The following is a 20,523-nucleotide window of genomic DNA, read 5'->3' as shown; positions in this document are numbered from 1 at the left end:
CCTTTAGGTGGTTTAGATTGTCTGATTCTCATTTGACAATACAATCCTGACTTATGTACAAGGTCAACTGTGCTTTTGTGAACTTGTCTACCTCACAGGGTTTATTTAGGCTTTTATAAACCTTAAGGTACCAAAGAAATGGAGATTCTAGTAATTAAAGGTTTTTCCTTTTCTTCCAGCCATGTGATAAAAGAGCTAATAGAGACTGAGAGGGTGTACGTGGATGAATTGTTCTCTATCTTGGTGGTGAGTGCCATTGTATTTCAGTCACTTCCCTTCTCTCCTCCCCCTTGTCTGAAATAATAGCTTGTATTTATAAAGAGTGGCTCAAAAGCCTTGCTGTAGTTTTAAGTTATTAAATCTGAAAACTGCACAAGTCTTTTCAAATACTCTGTATAGTATAGTGCTTTTATTTACATAGTTTCATTCAATCTTCACAATAGCTGGGTAAGGTAAGTATTTTTGGTATCATTATCCCATCTTTGACTTTGTAGACAAGTCCTAAGGAGGTGCCCGATACTCAGAAAAGTGAAGTGACTTGCCCAGGGTCACATAACTACTAAGTGCTTGGGGCAGGATTTGAATCCAAGCTTTCCTGTTTCCAAGTCCATCACTCTAGCAAAGCTGCCTTGATTTTTATATTCATGCTAGACTAAGTTGTCATGACGTGTGTGTCAATAGGATGTTTCTTTCACTTTGAACTCCAATCCAACAAGTGTCTAATAAGGGCTTATCATATGCCAGATGCTAGAATACAGTTTTGTAAAAGAAAAAGAGCTCCTATCTGAAAGTTAACTATCATATGATGTTAAATTTTTTTTAGTGCTTTACAGTTTATAATCATACTACATGTGCTCATTTGGGTCTAACCACAACCCTGAGAATTAGATAGGGAAGGAATATCATTGGCTCCATTTTCATAGATGAGAAAACTCAAAGCCCACAGAGTTCAAAGGATTTGCCCAAGTCATGACTGAAGTGGATAGGACTCAAACCCAAGTCATCTGAACCCCAAGTCCAGTGACATTTCCGTCACACAACACAGTCCCCAAGCAACTCTCTGGTACCAGTCACAACAAGACACTCTGTGTCTGAAAGAATATAATGAAATATAATGAACTCAGGCTAAAGTAAGAGCCTGGCTTTACCCATCCAGCCAGCATATGTTACAATAATGATGGCACAGAAAACCCAAAAGGCAACATTATAGACAAAGACATGAATGTTAATGGAAAATTGCTCAAGATAATTAGTGGAATTCTTAGACTTACAATAGGGAACATGGTATGGTGGAAAGAACACTGAACTTGAGTTCAGAAAGACTCAAATTCAAATCCTGTCTCTGACTCTTAGCAACTGTATGACCCTGAGAAAGTCACAACCTCTTAGAATCTCAACTTCCTCATCTGTTAAAATAAGGATAATAATACCAATAATATTACTAGCAAGTGATAGTATTCTTAGGCAGCATAAGATCTGGGCTTAATAAAGTGATGTCTATTTTTGGGTTGGCCAGGGCTACCGAGAAGAGATGGACAACCCTTTGATGGCAGCGCTTATCCCACCTGTCCTGAAAAACAAGAAGGACGTTCTCTTTGGAAACATGCCTGAAATTTATGAATTCCATAGCAAGTATGTTAATGATTAATCAAACATTCCTACTTCATAGAATTGTTTCCCCTCATATATCCAATGGAAGAGTTGTTTTATCTTCTTTCTAAACTTTTCACAGGATTTTTCTGCATAGCCTGGAAAGCTGCCTTGAAGTACCACAACGCATGGGATTATGTTTCCTGGAAAGGGTTTGTTAAATCATTATTCATTTCCCAATATAGTTTTCCCCCTCCCAGAGAATTATCTCTTAGAACAGAACTTCTTGACCTGGAGTTCTTAAGCCCAACTGGCTTCCAGGCTTGAAGATTCTTACCTTGCTGTGCTGAGGGGATCCTAGTTGACCTAGAGGATCTGTAGCTGTATTTGTATATGAGCCATTGTTGATATATTACCTTTGTTAAAGCAGAGACCATGAAAACAGGTGACACTTTCTCCTTAAATGTACATTCTTGGAAACCTAGCACTGAAAACAGTCTTTAGTGGCTGTTTACCATGGAAAGCCATGGAAAACAGTAATTTACCACCGAAAGCCGTAGAAAATGTGTGTGTTTTTTTAAATCACCAACCCTCTCTAGGGAGATCAGCAACTCCCTGTACCCAAAGCATGTTGTACACTTTTCTCACATTATAACCTCTTGTCCACCCCCACCCAGCCTGGAGCACTGTCTCCTCCTCCCTACTTTTCCGTCACATATTTAGATTCTGCCCTGCCCTGGTAGCTGAGCAGAAGACCCTTCTCTTCTGCAAGGTCCTCCCAGAGCCCCTTAGCTCATAGTGGCTTCTCCATTCTAATTCCTTTTGTAATTCTCTGAGATTTGCCATCTTTAATCAACCAGTCAATCGATACACATTTATTAAGTGCTTCCTATAAGCCTGACGTTATGCCAAGCCACTTGGGATATGAAGAAAAAAGGGAAAGTAGCTTTTACCCTTAAAAAGACCTTATGTTTTAATGAAGGAGATCACACATATGTATACAGGCATGTAGAAAATATGTGTGATGGAAGAAACTTTGGGGTGGGGCAAAAGTAGCAGCTGCAGGCTATTGGGGGGAACCAGGAAAGAGCTTTTGCAGGATGTGGAGCTTCAACTGAGTCTTAAAGGAGGCAGAAGAGAGGGAAGAGGACATTCCAGGTATGGGGGGATGGTCTCTGCAAAGGCATGGAGGAGGGAGATGAAGCATTGTGTGTGAGGAACCAAAAGTTGACCAGCATGCTGGACTATAGACTTTATGAAGTGGAGTAATGTGTAAGAATCCTGAAAAGAAAGGAAAGGGTCAAATGGGGAAGTACTTTAAACGCCAGAGGAGATTATAGTTGAGCTTAGAGGGAATTGGGAGCTACTAAAGTTTATTGATTAGGCAATAACTTGGTCAGGCCCATAAATCTTCTGGACAAGTAGGTGGTGCACTGGATAGAGCTCCAGCCCTCGAGTCAGGAAGACATCATGAGTTCAAATTCAGCCTCAGATGCTTATTAGCTGAACCCTGGGACCCTGGGCATATCACTTCACTATGTTTTGCCTCAGTTGCCTCATCTGCAAAATGAGCTGGGGAAGGAAATGGAAAACTACTCCAATATCTTTGCCAAGAAAATCCTAAAACTGGGTCACAAAGAGTTGTGACTGCAACCAACTCAACAACAACAATGGATTTTCTGCCTTATATCATTGTGTATCATTTTATGCATATTTCCCATCCCTCTAACTTGACTGTTGGCCCCTTGAGAGTGGAAACTATGTCCTCTACCTCTTTGTCCGCCCATGACCTAGTGGCACATTATGTATGGGCAGGAATTGACCTCAGGTGTTTGTGGCATCAAGGTCATCCCTTTCTGCACCATGGTATACTTCCTCTCTATCCATTTTCTTTTACAGGTGAGGAAATTGAAACTCAGAGAGATGAACTGACATGAGCAGGGTCCCACACAGCTAATGTAGAATTTTGAAGGACACCCTCTCAGCTGTCAGCATCAATAAATCAGTCAATATTCATTAAGTGCCAATTACATGCTAATTGCTGGGGAGATTTAATACCAGAGACAAAGTACATGCTACTTGTGAGGAGTTTTGATTCTAACGGGAGGGATGGCAAGGACAGACCTAGGGTGTCCCAAAAGTCTTGGTGCAGTTTTAAGCTAGTTTTTAATAGCTAGACTTTTTAATCTCTTGATATGGGATGCCACATATATAAAGAATAAATGCAAGACATAGAAAATAATTAAACACAATGTAGTTTGAGAGAGATATGCCTGGAAGACTGATCAATGTATTGAAAATTTGTAGAAGATTATATTTTTCACTCTAACTTTCAAGACTTTTAAGTGGTTGGTCTGAAATTCTTTAATGGTAGTACTTGTTCATGTCTGGTGTCTAAAAGAGTATGTGGTGCATGGTAGCATCTTAGCTAGAAGGGACCTCAGAGGCCATCTAATCCAACTCCTTCATTTTACAGGGGAGGAAACTAAGGCCCCAAAAAGGGAAGGGACTTGCCCAAAGTCACAATAGGCTCCTCGTTCTAGAGCTGGAAAAGACCTCTGAGGCCATCTAGTCTAACCCCCTCATTTACAGAAGATGAAACTGAAGCTTAGAGAGGGAAAATGACTTATCATGGTGCAGTAGAGAATGGGCTTGCTCTCCATAGACATTAATATCTCTCCACACATGCTTCTAATCTAGCCTTGTGATCCATTTATTTGGAAAAAGACAACAATATTGCCGATTCTTTCTCTTTCAGAGGAATGATTTTCAGATATATGAGAAGTATTGTCAGAACAAACCCAGATCTGAGCTACTTTGGAGACAGTGTTCAGAAAGCGCCTTTTTCGCGGTGAGTATTATTTTTTTGGAGAGGGGAGGGAAAAGTGATGACTTATGCTAATTCTTCTTGGAATTTTGCTATTAGGTTTACCCCACACGTAATGCATATCATGGATTAAATGCTAGAAGGGACCTTAGAGGTCTTTGTATCCAAGCCCTTCATTTTACAAATGAGGAAACTCAGTTTAAATGACTTGCCCAAGGTCACACAGTCAGTTATATGTTAGAAATCATTTGAACCTAGGTCTTCCTGACTCAGAGTCTAGCACTCTCTCCATTTTACCGTGCTGAACATCCAAGAGTGCTCCCTTTTTTTGATTGCCTCATTTTCTCCTCCATCCCTGTAAACTACCCTTATTACCCTTTGACCTTCTGGTATATACCTCTCTCCCCAACTAGTCCAAACTCCATCTGCCTATTTAGAGGTCTCCAAATCTTGGGACCCAAGGTCATGACCATGCTGTATCTGGCGATAGCATGCCAATAGCCTCAAGAAAGACACCACCAGTGATGTGGGTTGTGTTTTCCTGTTTTACGAAAAAGTCCTTTATTCACATCCCGCATGATTCCTTTTCAACTCTTGGCCTGTGGAACCCGTACTCATTTACATCAATGTCTTGGGAAATGTTTTCACATTAGTCTCCAGTCCATCCTTCTTTCTCTGAATGTTTTTTTTTCCCTTTTATACATCTCTTTAGCATGCCAATTCAGTGCTAATGTACCTTTTTAAAGTATAAATTATGCAATAAACCCACTGCTTTTTAGGATTGTAGAATTTAGGGGTTTTCCTCTACCACATTAATGGGAGAATTTCTAGTCTTTTGTAAATTATCTTATACATACTAAGCTCTTGTGCCATCTGGGATGTCTTCTGTTTTTTTTTCTCTTTCTCCTATTTGAGACTTAACAGATATCCACATTTTTGATCTAGTCGTATAATGAGTGGCACTTTTATGGGGGCATGGTATAATTCAGATGCATTGATCTTTCTGTCTTTTTTTTTGTGACTCAGGAATGCCAAAAGAAACTAGACCATAAACTTGCCCTGGACTCCTATCTGCTCAAACCAGTGCAACGCCTGACAAAATATCAGCTCCTTTTGAAGGTATCCGCATGATGCCTTTTGTAGCTTGTTAATTTCCGGGGAAATCACAAAAGGTTTTGATAGTTCACAGAACTGCATTTAGAATAGGTAGACTTGCCAAGTCAAGTACCATACTGTGTTATGTTATATTCCCCAACTACTTAGAAGGTTGATTTCAGTCTTCCCTGCAGCAATGTGGATTGCATCCCATCTCAGTCAATTCATGGTCACATACTTCCTGAGTCACCACTGGGGGTCAGTTGGCTTCATTCACTTTATTTCACTGTGACACATTTTTATCAAATGCTAAGTATTAAGTATTTTATTATGTATTAAGTATGTGCCAAGCACTCTGCTAGGTTGTGGGATGCAAAGAAAAAAATCCTTTCCCTCTAGGAGCTTATATTTTACTAGGGAGACGATCTCCACAGATAATAATTACAAAGAAACTTTGAGACCATGAGAGTACTAATGAATGGGGGCAATTGGGAAGTGGTCCCTAAACTGTGATTGGAAGAAAACTAAGGATTATGGGAGATAGGGATTAGAAGGAAATGCACAAACATGGTGGGCCTGGAGAGGGGGTGGGAAAGAGAAGCTGTTGTCCATAGACAGCAGCAAGCAGGCCAATCTGCCTTGAATGGAGAGTATGTGAAAAAGAGGAATATGAAATAAGATCGTAAAGGTTAGTCAGGTTGTGGAGAGCTTTAAATGAAAGACAAAGGATTTTTCAATAAAGCATTATTCAGTAATACCTTGCATAATGTTGCCCCTAAGCAGTCCCTGTTCACAGCGGCATCATTGGTACATTATCTCTAAACCCCTCTCCATGGTGTCATTCATCGTATCTGCAATGCTAATCAGATGTTTGGCATTGAGCTCATGCTTTAGCCCTGGTGGTTTTAACTCCCCTGAGTTGGCTTACTGCTACATCGCTTACTACTGATATAGGATACTTAGTGCCCCCTGCAACATTGTTTCTTCTAATTTTTAGTTTTATGGAACCATTTAACGACATTAGCCAAGGTATGCCCATTTTTTGGTCACATCCCATGTGAGAAAGCCCCTTTGGTGCAAACCTCAAGCCATCATCCAACTGAGAACATCTGGAATTGTCTTAGCCATTTAATTATCCATCCAAAGAGCTGTTTTCCTGGTGTTTTTAATGAGGAGCTTATATGCATAGCCTTCAATAAGAATTAATAAAAATTAAAAATGCAAACCCATAATGGAATGGAAGTGCTGCAAGAGAGGTTGCTTGGCTTCCTCGGGAAAAGATAAAGATAGCACTCCCCCAGGGCATTATTGCAGCTTCTATTTCTTTTATCCTGGAGCAGTCCAGGTTTTGTGCATATTTATATACTTGGACTGTGTGCAACAAGAATAAAGCAGACACTTGTGTGCAGGCCCCCTACAATACCTCACATTTATAGTTACTCTTTATAGTTTTATTCCCAGCAACCTTTTAGAGCAGGTGGTGCAAGCATTATCATTCCTGATTTTCTAGATGAGAAAACTGAGGCTCCGAGAGAATGAGTGCCCTAAAGGTGGTACAGGGCAGAGCTAGAAGTCAAACCCAGATTCTCTTTATTCCAAGGCTGGTCCATTTCTCTCTCAATTATGCATTCTTGCCTCTTAAACTGATACCTGAAATGGTGCAGAAGACCAATGCTTTGCATAACCTTTGATTCTTAGCCATAAACCCCCATTTTAGAAAAGAATTAGTGGCTGTGGCAGTAGGCTAACAAGTGAGACAAGTGCCATATTCTTTGAACTCCATTGGAGACATTTTGTTATCCTGGAAAAAAAAAACACAGCTTCCCTCCACCCCCAATCTATTTTTTTCCTTGAATTGTTAATATCCAGGTAATATTGAGTTTGGTTCCTGATGTCTCTCTCTAGGAGTTACTCAAGTACAGTGCTAACTCTGAAGGTGTCCAACAGCTCCAGGAAGCTCTCTTGTCAATGTTGGACTTACTGAAGTCAGTCAATGATTCCATGCACCAGACTGCCATTACCGGATATGATGTAAGTAGAGCATCTGTGATTGTGTACACCTGGGATCAATGTTTGGTATGAACCTTTGAGACTATGAGATTACCCCAACAGAATTGGTTATGCTTCATTATTTGGATGTCCTAGGCTGAATGAGTACTTCAGATCTGGTGTCATAGACATAACATGTGCTGCTATGATATTCAAGTTCATGTGTGATGTATATGTTTTATTGGTATCTTTCGGTTTTAGACTATACCTATTCCGTGATGTATCCCCACCCCTCCACTTGCTACTGAACCTACCCTGATAACAAAGTTAAATAAAACTATTTAAAACAACTCCCTCTCCTGAGGTTATGTGACATTTAACAAAAACAGTCCCCCAGCTCTTTACTGATAGAAAGGAGAGGGGGTCCATCCCATCATTAGTTTTCTGGAACCAACACGGTTAACCGCATTCATCCTTGAGTTCATGTTGTCTTTCAGCACTGCTTCCCTTTATATTATAGTTAGTCTTTGCCTAAATTCTTCTCTTGGTTCGACTTTCTTTGCTCTGTATCGATTTTCACGGATATTCCCATGGGTTCCCAAATTTCTTGTATTTGTCATTTCTAATGGCACAATAACATTCCTCTGTATCCTTATGCCACAGTTTATTCAGCTATTCTCCAATGGATGTATACCCGATCTGTTTCCAGTTTTGTGCTGGCCCCCAAAAGTACTGCTAGGATACCTTGGTATATGGAGTCTTTCTTTCTGTCTTACTCATCATCCTTATCTAGTAGTGTCATTGGGTGAATGGATAGAAAGAGCTTTCTTGTAAAATTCCAAATTGTTATTCAGAATAGTTAGACTAATAGCTAGACTAATTCCCAGTTTTGCCCAGAGGGTATTCATGTGCCTTTCCTCCCACAACTCTTCTGACGTTGGGGGCCATCTCCAGTTGTCCTGATCTATATCTGGCCACTGGACCCAGATGGCTCCAGAGAAGAAGGTCAGGCTCGTGACTTTGCACAGCCCTCCCTCACTTAAATCCAATTCACCTGCAAGTCATGGCATCATCTTCCTGATGTCGTGGTCTTCTTCGAGAATGAAGGACAAACCACACATGCAACGTGGCCTGTTTCTGGCTCTTGGCATCCTAGTTGGTGTGTTAATGTTGCTTTTTTTTTAATTTCACTTCTAGGGTAACCTAAGTGACCTGGGCAGAATACTAATGCAAGGATCATTCAGTGTTTGGATTAGTCATAGAAAAGGTTCCACCAAAATGAAGGACTTTGCCCGATTCAAGCCCATGCAACGCCACCTTTTCTTGTATGAGAAAGCTATCGTATTCTGTAAGAAGAGAGATGAACATGGGGAAGGACATGAGAGAACATCTTTCTATAGCTTTAAGCACTATTTAAAAGTAAGACATATTTAATCTCCTTTATTTAAGCATCATGATGCTTCCACGTGTATATCTTTCCCTACAGGTCTCCTCTGAAAACTCCTTGTGGTATGCAGGTGACCCTGCGCAGGGGCAATTCTTTGGTTTGTGAAGACAGCTTGTGCTTGTATGCTTGCCACTGTTTCCCTTTTGGGAACTCTGCTTCATGGACTGTGTGTCACTGTGTTGTGCTGTTGCCATGTAACATGTTCAGCCTTTTGGTCTACTTTTCAAAGAGTTCTGTGAGTAGAGGTGGACTCAAAGAGATTAGAATTTCTGGTGTTCATTCACATTTTCTCTCTTGTATTTCTGTCTTCCTTTCCCCCTAGATTTATGGATGCTTTAAAAAAATCAGTTTCATTTCCCAGACCCATTAGAACTCACCCTGATAATCAAGAAATACATCTCTGACAGGAGTTCTTAACCTGGTATCCACTACCTCAAAGGATCCTATGCATTAGTTTTAGGGGAAGTCTGTGAGCTCAGAAGAGGAAAAAAGATCACCTTAATTTTTACTGACTTTCTACTTCCTTTGTAATTTTATGCATTTTATTTTATTCACTTAAAAGCATTACTCTGAGAAGGGCCTATTGGTCTCACTAGTCTACCAGAGGGATCCATAGTATATAAAAGGTAAAGTACCCCGATCTAGGCAAAAGAAATAAACATATTGGCCATATCGGAGCCAATAAGCCTCATTCCACATGCCCTAAAATGCAGCACCTCTCTGTTGAAAGGTGGAAGACCCGTTTCACTATCAGTCAGCTGAATTCACAGTTAGTTACTGCTTTGATCCGAGGTCTTATGTTTGCCAGTGTTGTTTTTCTTTGTACACCATGTAAGTTGCTGTTCTAGTTCTGCTTGGTGTTCTCTGAATTCTTATATTTGCCCTTTCTTATGGTGCAATTATTCCATTACAGTCATATACCATAGTCTGTTTATCTCTTCCCTGAGTTAGTCTCATCCTTCACTGCTACAAAAATGTTGCTATAAATGTTCTTGTTTGCCTTCTACCTTTGTCATGCTTGGAGCATATGTCCAGTAGTGATATCTCAGGGTCAAAGGGTATTAAGGATTTATTAATTGCAAAATGCCAATTTTTCTCCAGAATCTTCCCTTGGCTTTTGATGAGCGAATTCAAGAGGTTTTATTCTCAGTCTAATTTCCTTCCTGATGGACCCAGCAATCCTCAACCTGGTGGTAAGAGCAGTTGAAGAGGTGGGAATTATGTGTAATTAAAATCTGTTTGCTGGAAGTGGGAGAGTGATTTAATCACTGTTCGAACCTCTTCAGATGCTCTTAGCAAGCCTTCAGAGTTTTAGCACTGCTGCTTTCAACCACCAGGGGGGAATTTATGCATGTAAACCCCCCCCCAAACCCTTATGTTTGCTCCCCATAATTCGGGGACAAGGTTGGTAAGGGCTATGGGAGCAGAAAATGACATTCATAAATATCACGGACCTTATTTTTTTATGAAGAGAACTGATTTTGTTGCCAATGGAGAAGAAATTCGACTCTTGGCTAGGTAACCATACATCCCAGATTTTCCAGGATGGTCCCTGTTTCAAGAGAAAAATGTGTCCTTTGAATGAGGCCTTGCAAAAAGAATCTCCTTTGTCAGACTATATGCCCTTATTTTTGTCTCGGAAAATACAGTAATTTGAGTGGATGTTTTCCCAGGCCATTTCTTCTTTCCATGGCATATGATTTAAGTTCCCCAAAAATCACTCTCTTTTCTACCAAAGTGTGACTTTGCATGTAGAGTGTCTGATCTCATAGATTTACTTTTCCCAAAGAAATGATTCAATTATTTTGGCAGCAAAACTCAGTGGAAAGACCTTGGATTTGTCATTTGGAGACCTGAATTCTAGTTCTGGCTTTGCTGTGAAGCTGCTGTGTGGCCTTGGGCAAATCATCTTACCTCTCTGGGCCTCAGTTTTCCCATCAGTAAAATTGAGAGGGTTGGATGAGACTGGGGGCTTTTTAACTTTTTCTGTGGCAATCTGGTGAAGACTGGATCTCTCTTCAGAAAAAATGTTCCTAAGCAATTTAAGAAAATGCGAAATTTCAACTGAATATAAGATACATTTTATTTTGCCATCCATGTCATACACCCCTTGGAACTACATGACCCTAGGTTAAAAACCCCCAGACTAAGTGGTCTCTAAGGTTCTGTTTGGCTCTGGCAATGAGTCTATGTTTTTGTGCAGAGGAATTTTTTAGTTGAAATGTATTTGTGCTGAGCCCATGATGCTTAGCTGAAACCCATTACTGTAATCTAGGATACCAGGCCATGCAGACAGGTTTTCCAATATCTATGGGCAATTTTCTAAGGCTGCAAATTGCAGGCTAGTTGCTAATTTGCATGGCTAGAGGGAGTTTCCTCACCAGAAGTTCCATAAACCAATGGAATCATGGCTCTGTATTTCTCCCCCTCCTCCAAATTGACTAGAATGGTCACATTTGCCCTCCTGTAGGTACAGAGAAGGCCTTCTAAGAGCAATTCACTTGCATCTGGCCAAACTGAATTTCAAGCCAATTTTCAAAAGCATGTGTCCTAATAACTCAGGCCTTAACAATGCTGACTAAATCCCTCCTCCGGAGACATAAAGGAAACTTTCTGCTTTAGTGGTTTGAGCAGAGGCCTCGTTGGGAGCCCCAGGAAACTTTGGGTCCAGTTCCAGTCCCTTTGATGCACTTGGGTGACTTTGAACAATTCAGTTGATATCCTTGGGCCTACCTCGGTGTGGCTACAAAATTAGGTTAGAAGTCAGAACTCCTTGACTTTCTGGATGCAGCTGGCTAGCCCTGGGGGGAAAATAGCATAATGCAATATAACTTTTTCAAGACCCTCAGAGATAGAGAAGGAAATATGGAATCTGCCTTACTAGTGTGGGAGCAACAGGAGAGGGATGCTTGTAACCCCTTCCTCATTTGTCTCTCACAGCTCACTTAGACAGATAAGTCACCAAAACGCCAAGTTTGTTGTTTGTAGCTCAGAATGCCTTTTCTTATGAATATAACACACCATCATTGTACTACCTGACCACTTCCGAGTTCTTGAAATTTTGCAAAGTGCTTTATACAAACATATTACCTCATTTAAAGTCTTTGCCCACCCTGTGATTTAAGTCCTACAGTTATCACTATCCCCACTTTACAGATGGAGAAACTGAGACTCATAGAGGTGAGGTGACTTCTCTTAGTCATGCAGATGTCTGAAATAGGATTCAGATTCTAGTCTCACCAGATTCCATAGCCAAAGCTCTTTCCATCCATTTGCTGTTGGATCCTGCAGTCATGTCTCACTCTTCATGACCCCATTTGGGGTTTTCTTGGTGAAGATGCTGGTGTGGTTTGCCATTTCCTTCTTCAGCTTATTTTAACAGATGAGGAAACTGAGGCAAACAGGGTAAAATGACTTGTCCAGTGACTTGTCGAACAGTAAGTGTCTGGGGCTGTATATGAACTCAGGTCTTCCTAATTTCAGGCCTGGCACTCTATTCCCTGCACCACCAACCTGCCCTTTCCACCATCATCTCTGAATAAGTGGTTATTTTGTTCCCAGGCTAGCCCATACAAACCTATCTAATCCATTTTTTTCTTCTTGCACCAGACATGTGATTTCACTGGTATAAGGAGTTCTGAGTAAGGAAATTGTCTCTATCAATGCAGACAAGCCCCTTCTCTGCCATATGTAATAGAACATTTCTAAAGCTCTGAAACATTAAGTGACTTACCCAGGGTCACACATCTCATTGATAATATAGCTAAAAATATTATACATGTCCCACAAAAATGTAGAAATGAGTAGTCATAATACACGTAACTAAACAAAATGGGGAAAAGTAAAACGGAGTAAGCAGCCATTCTATAAAATAATGATGTTTCAGGAAAACTAGAGAAGAACCAACATGTAGATTGGCAACATGTTGTAATAGAAAGAACTCAGGAGCTGAAATCCAAAGACCTGAGTTTGAGTCCCAGGCCTATTACTTTGCCTCTTTTTTGGCCTCAGTTTCTTCCTCTGTAAAATGAGTTGGCTGGAAATGATGAAGTCTAAAGTCCTTCCAGGTCTAGCATTTTGTGAATGTATATATTTTTGAAAGAAAATTTCTGGACACTTCCAGAGGTTAAAAGCACTGGTTCTTTAACATATCTCTACTTTGAAACGTATGGATTTCCTTTTCCTTCATGCAGATGTTTTGCTACAGTACTCCTGCCAGTCATTGTTAATTTGGTTTTTTCCCAAAGAAGTATGTAACGTGATTTTTTTTTCCTGAGGTAACTAGGTGAAAATTAGAGGAATAAGAGAAAAGTATAAGAGTTAAAGAAAATGTGCGTGTATACCTGTGAGAGAAGAGTACTTGAGAGGGCATTAGCTGGGCTGTTTGTGGTGAAAGAGAGAAGAAATGGGATCGCGTACTCTGTACACAATTCCACCAGTGGAGAAGAAAGGAGGTGGTAGGGAAGAGATGTGCCACTGGCCCAGGAAAATGTTGTTATTCTCTAGGGTGTTGGTGGGTAAGGGTAGAAGGAGGTAGTGTATAGTTGCCCATTTGGATGGATTTTTAAATTTGCTTACTCATTAATTGGGGATTGACTGTATGGAACAAAGTTAAATACAACTAAATAAATGTGTCAGGTGATCAAGTACCAGAAAATAGCTGTCCTAAATCAATTTCTTGGATACATTTTCTTATTGAACTTTACGGGCATTTTAACTTCCGTGTCTGATTAAAAAACAAACAACATGGAAAAAGAGCATGTAGTTCATTTAAAAGAGCACCTACTTAAAGATTTACACAGGACCAATTTAAAATGAATCACTTGGCTTGGATTTATAATGTTTGTTTTTTATCTCCTCTAGAACTAATAATCCATTTTCCAAATTACAATGAGTACTTAGAGTTAAGCTGTGATGTTTCACTGAAAACATTTATATGTTCTTAACTATGATAGAATTTGTGGCTTGGTAATTCATAATTGCTGAATGCAAAATGTTCATTTTGTAGGGATCATGACATTTTTTTATGTAGAATATGGTACTGTGCATGGCCCTAGTTAAATTTCAGCTTCGAAATAAAAGGCTCATGGAATCTGTCCTTGTTTTGCAGATGAGCGCCGTTGGAATCACTGAGAATGTGAAAGGAGATAACCGCAAATTTGAAATCTGTTACAGTGGGCGAGAAGAAGTTTACATTGTGCAGGTTAGTGACTTTCTAAGATGGCCTTCAGAAAGCCTGTTACATACAAATCGGGATTTCGAAAGTTCATAAATCGTGGAGTATGTTTGCATCTCACAAAAGTTTTCACATCAGAGTTCCTTTCCCATAGCATATTTAAGACACTATTTGATTTCCCAAATGCTTGATCTATACGGATTCTTCTTTGAAACATACTCTCTAGGTAAATTGTGGTACAGCCATATGATTATAGAACTTTTACATAGAAGATCATAAAATGTTAGAGCAGGGAAGTAATCTTGGAGATGATCAAATTCAACCCCTTTTACAGATGAGGAAACCTAGGTTCCTAGAGAGGAAGAACATACCCAAGGTCACACAGATCATACAATAGTAGGACTATATATATGGAGCTGGAGGAGTCCTTCAAAGTGTAGTTAATATAATGCCTCCATTTTGCAGATGAGAAAACTAAGGCCTAGATGTGGGAAGGGACTTGCTCAATATGCTCACATCCTAGGATCATAGAGTTGGAAGAAGCCATGCTGTTGTTCTTGTTCAGTTATTTCAGACTCTTTGTGGGTTTTCTTGGAAGAAGGTCAGACTCCTTTTGGGGTTTTCTTGGAAGACACTGGAGTGGTTTGCTGTTTCTTTCTCCAGCTTGTTTTCCAGATGAAGAAACTGAGACAAACAGGGTTAAGTGAGTTGTCCAGGGTCACACAGCTATTAAGTGTCGGAGGCCGGATTTGAATTCAGGAAGATGAGTCTTCCTGATTCCCAGCTCTATCCACTGTGCCACCAGGAGCCATCTGAGTCTTCTATTCCAACCCTTTCATTTTACAGATGAGGAAATAGCTCAGAGACGTTGTGACTTGCCCCAGCAGGACCAATATTAGAACTCTCCTGACTTGGAGGCCAATGGTTACATCCCTACCCTGGGAGTATCAGTTTTAGCAGATATCTAGGCATTACTTTGTCATGCTAATTCAGTGCTTCAGACAGTGTCTACAATGACTGGACAGTGGCGTCTGTTTGGAACCCCTTTTGTAGTCACCAGGCAGTACTTGACAAAATTACAAGACCACAAAGCTGTGGCACCCCAGATTTTGACCTTTTCTTATCACCTGTGATTGGGGCCCTGAGTCAGGTGGGCTGCAGGCTCTCCTCAGCTCTCTGCTTTCAGGGAAGGAGAGGAGAAGGAAAGTCAGTTCATCTGGGGGTTGCCATTTGAACCTAGATTTTGTTGCCAACACTGTTACTAATTTTTTGGGGGGAGAAGAGGGGGGCGCAAAACATAGAGTCACCTAATGGAAGAGTATGTGTGGTTTTGAGTAGTTTTTATTTTCCTTTCTCTCTCTTCCTTCCTTCCTTCCTTCCTTCCTTTCTTTCTCTCTCTCTCTCTCTCTCTCTCTCTCTCTCTCTCTCTCTCCCTTCTTTCCTTCCTTCCTTCCCTCCTTCCTTCCCTACCCCCTCTTCCTTCCTTCCTTTTTTTTTCAGCAGCAAATACAATTCTACAGTATGCTATTGTTGGTTTGGGGCAGCTAGATGGCACAGTGTAAAAATGGGAGACCTGGAGTCAGAAACTTGTCTTTGTGAGTTCAAACCTGGCCTCAGACGCTTACTAGCCATGTGACCCTGGGCAAGTCATTTCACCCTGTAGACTTCAGTTTCTTCATCTGGAAAATGATCTGGGGAAGGAAATGGTAAAACACTCCAGTGTCTTTGCCAAGAAAACCCTAAATGGGATCACAAAAAGTCAGACACAACTGAAAAATAGCTGTACAACACCATTTTTTGTTTAAACATTTTCTTTTCCTTTAGTGGAGTGATCGATAACTTTTAACAAAATCATTGCAGTGAGTATAGTGTCTAGTGTTGGGTTTGTAGGCAGAAGATCTGGGTTCGGGTCCTGCCTTTTGATCTTGGCCAAGTCCCTTAACTTCTCAGTGCCTGGGCCTAGGCAACTCCATATAACTTATTTGCAGTGGAATACAATGGACAAAAGTGCTGGTTCTGGAGTCAGATTGTCTAGGTTCAAATCCTGCCTTACTACTTGTGTGACCTTAGGCAAGTGACTTCACCTCTTTGGGCCTCAGTTTCCTCCTCTGTTATATAAAGGAGTTGGACTGAATGGCCTCAGAGGTCCTTTTCAGTTCTGGTTCTAGATATGTATAGCCCTTCACAAATTCATAGAATTTCTCTTGTCAGCCCAGAAAAAAATGTTTTTGTATTGTTTTATTTTTCTTAAGCAACAATTAGGTGGCAGAGTGGACAGCGCCCTGGACCTGGAATCAGGAATACTTGAGTTCAAATTTCTTGGCTGTGTGACCCTGGGCAAGTCACTATACCTCTGTCTGCCTCAGTTCCCTCCACTGTAAAATGGGGATAATAATAGCACCTACGTCCCAGAGTTGTGAGGATCTAATGAGATAGTGTCTGTAATGTGCTAAGCAAAGTGCCTGGCACATAGTAGGCACATAAAAAATACTTGTTTGTTTCCTTTTCTCTTTCCTCTTTTGAAAGCAGAATTAAAAATAAGCCACTTAGAGATTATTGAAAGACACCATTATTGTATAACACACCTACAACATACCCACACATATACACGTTAACATTGAAAGCTTATATTTTGTGTTAGTTTAGGGTATTCTACCTCCATTTCAAGGATAACTTGAAAATGGTTTGGTGGTTTGTGCTGCAGGTGATGGTGCTAGATGCCTGGGGTCAACTGCTCAGGTTCAGTAACTTTAAATACAGAACTTGGGTGTTCCTAGAGAATGCTCCCTATTGGTTACTTCTCCATGTCTTTTGTTCTATCATTCCCAAGCTGGATTCCAAGAAGTCACTGAATGTCATCTTTTCGTTCCTTTTCAGGCCCAGACAATGGAATCAAAGGCAGCCTGGTTGAGTGAAATAAGGAAAATTTTGATCAAGCAGCAAGAACTTATCAAAGGTAATGTTGCCACAAAGTGCTGACTTAGGGCTGAGGGAGGAGGGGGTGGGTCTACCTCCCTGCTCCGATGGGACTCCTGGATGGGCCAACTGCATCCTGCTGTCAGCAGCTTGGTCCTGAGCCTTATAGGTTCTAGGAACTCACTTTTAGCAGCCCACCCAGAGGTGATCAGGTAACCTGACTCATGAGATTGCTTAGCAGGCTAGCATCCCAACTGATCAATTTATTTGCTAGTAATTATTTTATTTGCTAGCAAAACAGAGAATCCTTAAAAGAAGACAGGTTATTTGAGTCAGCTCATCAGCTCCTCCTTTTTCCAATAAGAATATTGATTTGGAAAGTGAAATTAGGAGTATCATGTAGGTATATCCAACTCAACATGGCCACAACAGAACTCATTATTTTATCCTCCTAAACCAATTCCTCTTCTTTGCTTTCTTTTCGAGGCAATCTGGGTTATGTGACTTGCCTAGGGTCACACAGCTAGTAAGAGTCAAGTGTCTGAGGCCAAATTTGAACTCAGGTCCTCCTGACTCCAGGGCCGGTGCTCTATCCATTGCACCACCTAGCTGTCCCTTATCCCTCTTTTCTTTTTTTAACCAAACCTTTTATTTTGAACTTAACAAACACCAAATAAAATGGGCATTTCTACAAATATAGTAGAATAGAAAAAAGAGAATTGTACAGGAAACTGCACATCTCTATTACGAATCCACCCTTCTGAAGTTCCCTGTTTCCTTCCAAGTTCCCACCATTCTTCCAGTCACCCCGCTTGATGACCCTGGAGTCATCCTGGAAATCTCACTCCCTCTTACCCCACATACAGATTCTGTTCCCATCGTTTCTGCCTCTGCAGAATCTCTCACACCCATCCCCTTCTCTGCACTCATGTGGCCACCACCAGTGGCTTTCAGTGCTTACCACCTCTTGTCTAGACTATTTCAAAGACAATTGCTCTTTACCTCCACTCTTACCCACTCTCCAATCCACCCTCCACACAGTTGTCCAGGATATATTCCAAAATTCATAAATATATTCCCAAAACATGAACTTGATTGTGTTATTCCCCCATTCTAATTGGGCAAGAAAACTTGTACAGAGGAGAAACGGGCAAGAATGGGAATTTTGGTCTGAGGAGGCACTGAGATGTTGAATGGGGTCATTGGACAGTGGATTGCCACCCCTTTTATGTAAGCAATGGTAATGTTTATTTGATTACTGCTTCCAAAACAAGAAATGAAAGTAAGCTAGGGCTAAATGAGGAATACTCTGCTAAGTCTGATGGCAGGATGTCAGGGTGCTGGCAAGTGAAGTATGGTCTACAGCTATTCATATGGCCAGAGAATACTATTTCTTGTTGGGGAGTGGGGAACCAGGGTCTAGTTGAATCCTTTCATGATCTTATACATCTACTTTTCAGTGAGTCAGGATTGGTGCAGTTTTATGCAGTGGTAATCATTTTTGTCTAAGCCATAGCTAGTCCTTGAATAAAATAGGGAATGGCAGCCTTTCTATGGTCACTGGTAACTCCTGGTATTTTGGGTTTTATTTGCAGTTGAGAGGCAGCAGCAGAACCAGCCTGCAGAGCCAAGTCCAATTGTTCCTCAGCTGACTGATGGGTAAGTAATTCAGGGTTGCTGCTGCCCCTTTCCCTAGTATATTTTGTCTGGAATGAAGAAACAGAGACGGAAACATCTTTGTCCTTCACTACCTTCTTGCAGCCCCGACAGTCACTCATCAAAGGCAAAACATGCATCAATTTCCTCATTCTGTGCTTGAGTATGGGGCCAGATGGCATCCAACAGTTGTGACAATTGGACACTAGGCGATGGGCTGGATTGATTTGCATATGCAAATTGCTTTACATACCCAAGGCCAAGCATTAAGCTGTCAGAATGTCATGGTGGTGGGGGTTGTGGAGCTGCAGGGCAATAACTCTTGGGGAGGCCCCAGATGTGATGTCTGCTATCACTTCCTTTGCATAGCCTCCTTAGGATTCAGCTAGGTGATTTCCACAAAAGTGGTATAAACTGCAGGAGAGCTCTGCTTCCCAACATAGCCGACAGGCTGGAGGACTGACAGCTCTTTGGAGCAATCACCTGCTAGCCATTTGACCTACCACCCCTGGCTATTGGGTGGGGATGGAATTTTAGAAATCCCCTGATTCATGGGACAGTGCCATGGCTGAGGGCATGGTCGCCCCAGGGTACAGCAACAGCAGGGTCACAGATGGGCTTTCTAGCCCAGTAACTGTGCTTGCTCTCCTCACTTGGGGCTAGTGAGCACAGAGCTCTCTGCCCATGTCATGCATTTCTAGCTAAGTCTCTTACTCCTCATCCATGTAGACTGGCCAGTCTTGATCTCATATTTCTCTTCATTCAAATCATATTCCTGAGTTTTCTAAACTTGTTTCCCTCAGCACCTGGACAGGGAATTTAGATGTAGTATATGGGTCAGCCAGGAAACTATGGGATTATAGGATCAAGAATATTTCTTTGAAGGTCATAGGTTCATAGGTGAAGAGCTAGATGTGATCTCAGATCCTCCCTTGCTCCACCCTCTCGTTTTCAGAGGAGGAAACTGCAAATCAAAGAGGGAAGAAGAATACTCAAGCTAAGATTTGAGTCCAGGTCCTTGGACTTCAAATCCAGGTCCTTGGACTCTGAGTGCAATGCTCTTTCCCTTGCCACAAGACAGTTCTGTGCTTTGCTCTGTGTCACGGTGAGACATAACTCCATGAAAGTCTGTACTTGGCTGAGGTTATGATTTGAGAATAAGAGAGGTGTGTGTAGCAATTGAGGATAAGTCGAGGGGACACACAGTTAGACTTCTCCTCAAGAAGTCATACTGATCTCAGGTTCTCCAAGATTCCATGTAAATTGACTTGATATTGGATATCTAGGGCTATGATCAAGGGACTCTGTCAGCTACTACCTATGTACTTGGAGCAAGTCTCTTGTTTTCTTTGGACTTCAGTATCTTCCTCTATAAAATGAGATGTTTAGATTAAATGATCCCAATTCTGATCCTCTGATCATGGTTAGGAAAGAAATCTTGAGCCCTTCTCAAACCAGTCTTCTGGCCTATGAGTATAGAATGTCAAAGTTGGGAAAGACCTGGGTAATGAGGGGAAAGGGAAAGGCAACAGTGGTAAAAGTGGCTTAGCTACATCCAACATGAGGTTGGGGGGGAACCTGTCTTTAACTGAGGCTCAAATGCTCTTGCTCTGGTGCTACTGTAGTCATGCATCCCTTGAGGGCTGTGACTGTGTATCAGAATTACTCTGTACCTCCCTCCCTCCCCATCCGCTCCTAGAAGAGCACTCTGCAAAGAGACACATCATCAGAGGCTTTGGTTGCCTCCATCTCAGCAGAGGTGAGACATAGACACATTGCTATTTTCCTAACTTTTGGTTCTCCCTGAGTCTTTGGACAGGGTCAAGG

The 20,523-nt window shown here is 41.2% G+C and overlaps 1 protein-coding gene across 5 annotated transcripts in view; it reads left to right on the top strand.

Moving 5' to 3' along the window:
* Window positions 1-20,523, top strand: part of MCF2 (MCF.2 cell line derived transforming sequence) — a 141,732-nt gene that overhangs the window by 108,001 nt on the left and 13,208 nt on the right. For all 5 annotated transcript variants that reach the window (XM_072626542.1, XM_072626540.1, XM_072626543.1 and 2 more), the window contains 10 exons: window positions 180-246; window positions 1,517-1,632; window positions 1,733-1,802; window positions 4,349-4,441; window positions 5,444-5,536; window positions 7,418-7,543; window positions 8,699-8,920; window positions 14,059-14,151; window positions 17,002-17,080; window positions 18,636-18,699. In XM_072626542.1, the coding sequence (XP_072482643.1) occupies window positions 180-246; window positions 1,517-1,632; window positions 1,733-1,802; window positions 4,349-4,441; window positions 5,444-5,536; window positions 7,418-7,543; window positions 8,699-8,920; window positions 14,059-14,151; window positions 17,002-17,080; window positions 18,636-18,699 (1,023 nt within the window). The remainder of the gene's footprint in view (window positions 1-179; window positions 247-1,516; window positions 1,633-1,732; window positions 1,803-4,348; window positions 4,442-5,443; window positions 5,537-7,417; window positions 7,544-8,698; window positions 8,921-14,058; window positions 14,152-17,001; window positions 17,081-18,635; window positions 18,700-20,523) is intronic.

The sequence above is a fragment of the Notamacropus eugenii genome, chromosome X (genome assembly GCF_028372415.1).
Source record: "Notamacropus eugenii isolate mMacEug1 chromosome X, mMacEug1.pri_v2, whole genome shotgun sequence".
Taxonomy (NCBI): Eukaryota; Metazoa; Chordata; class Mammalia; order Diprotodontia; family Macropodidae; genus Notamacropus; species Notamacropus eugenii.
This window is presented reverse-complemented; position numbering and strand designations above follow the sequence as displayed.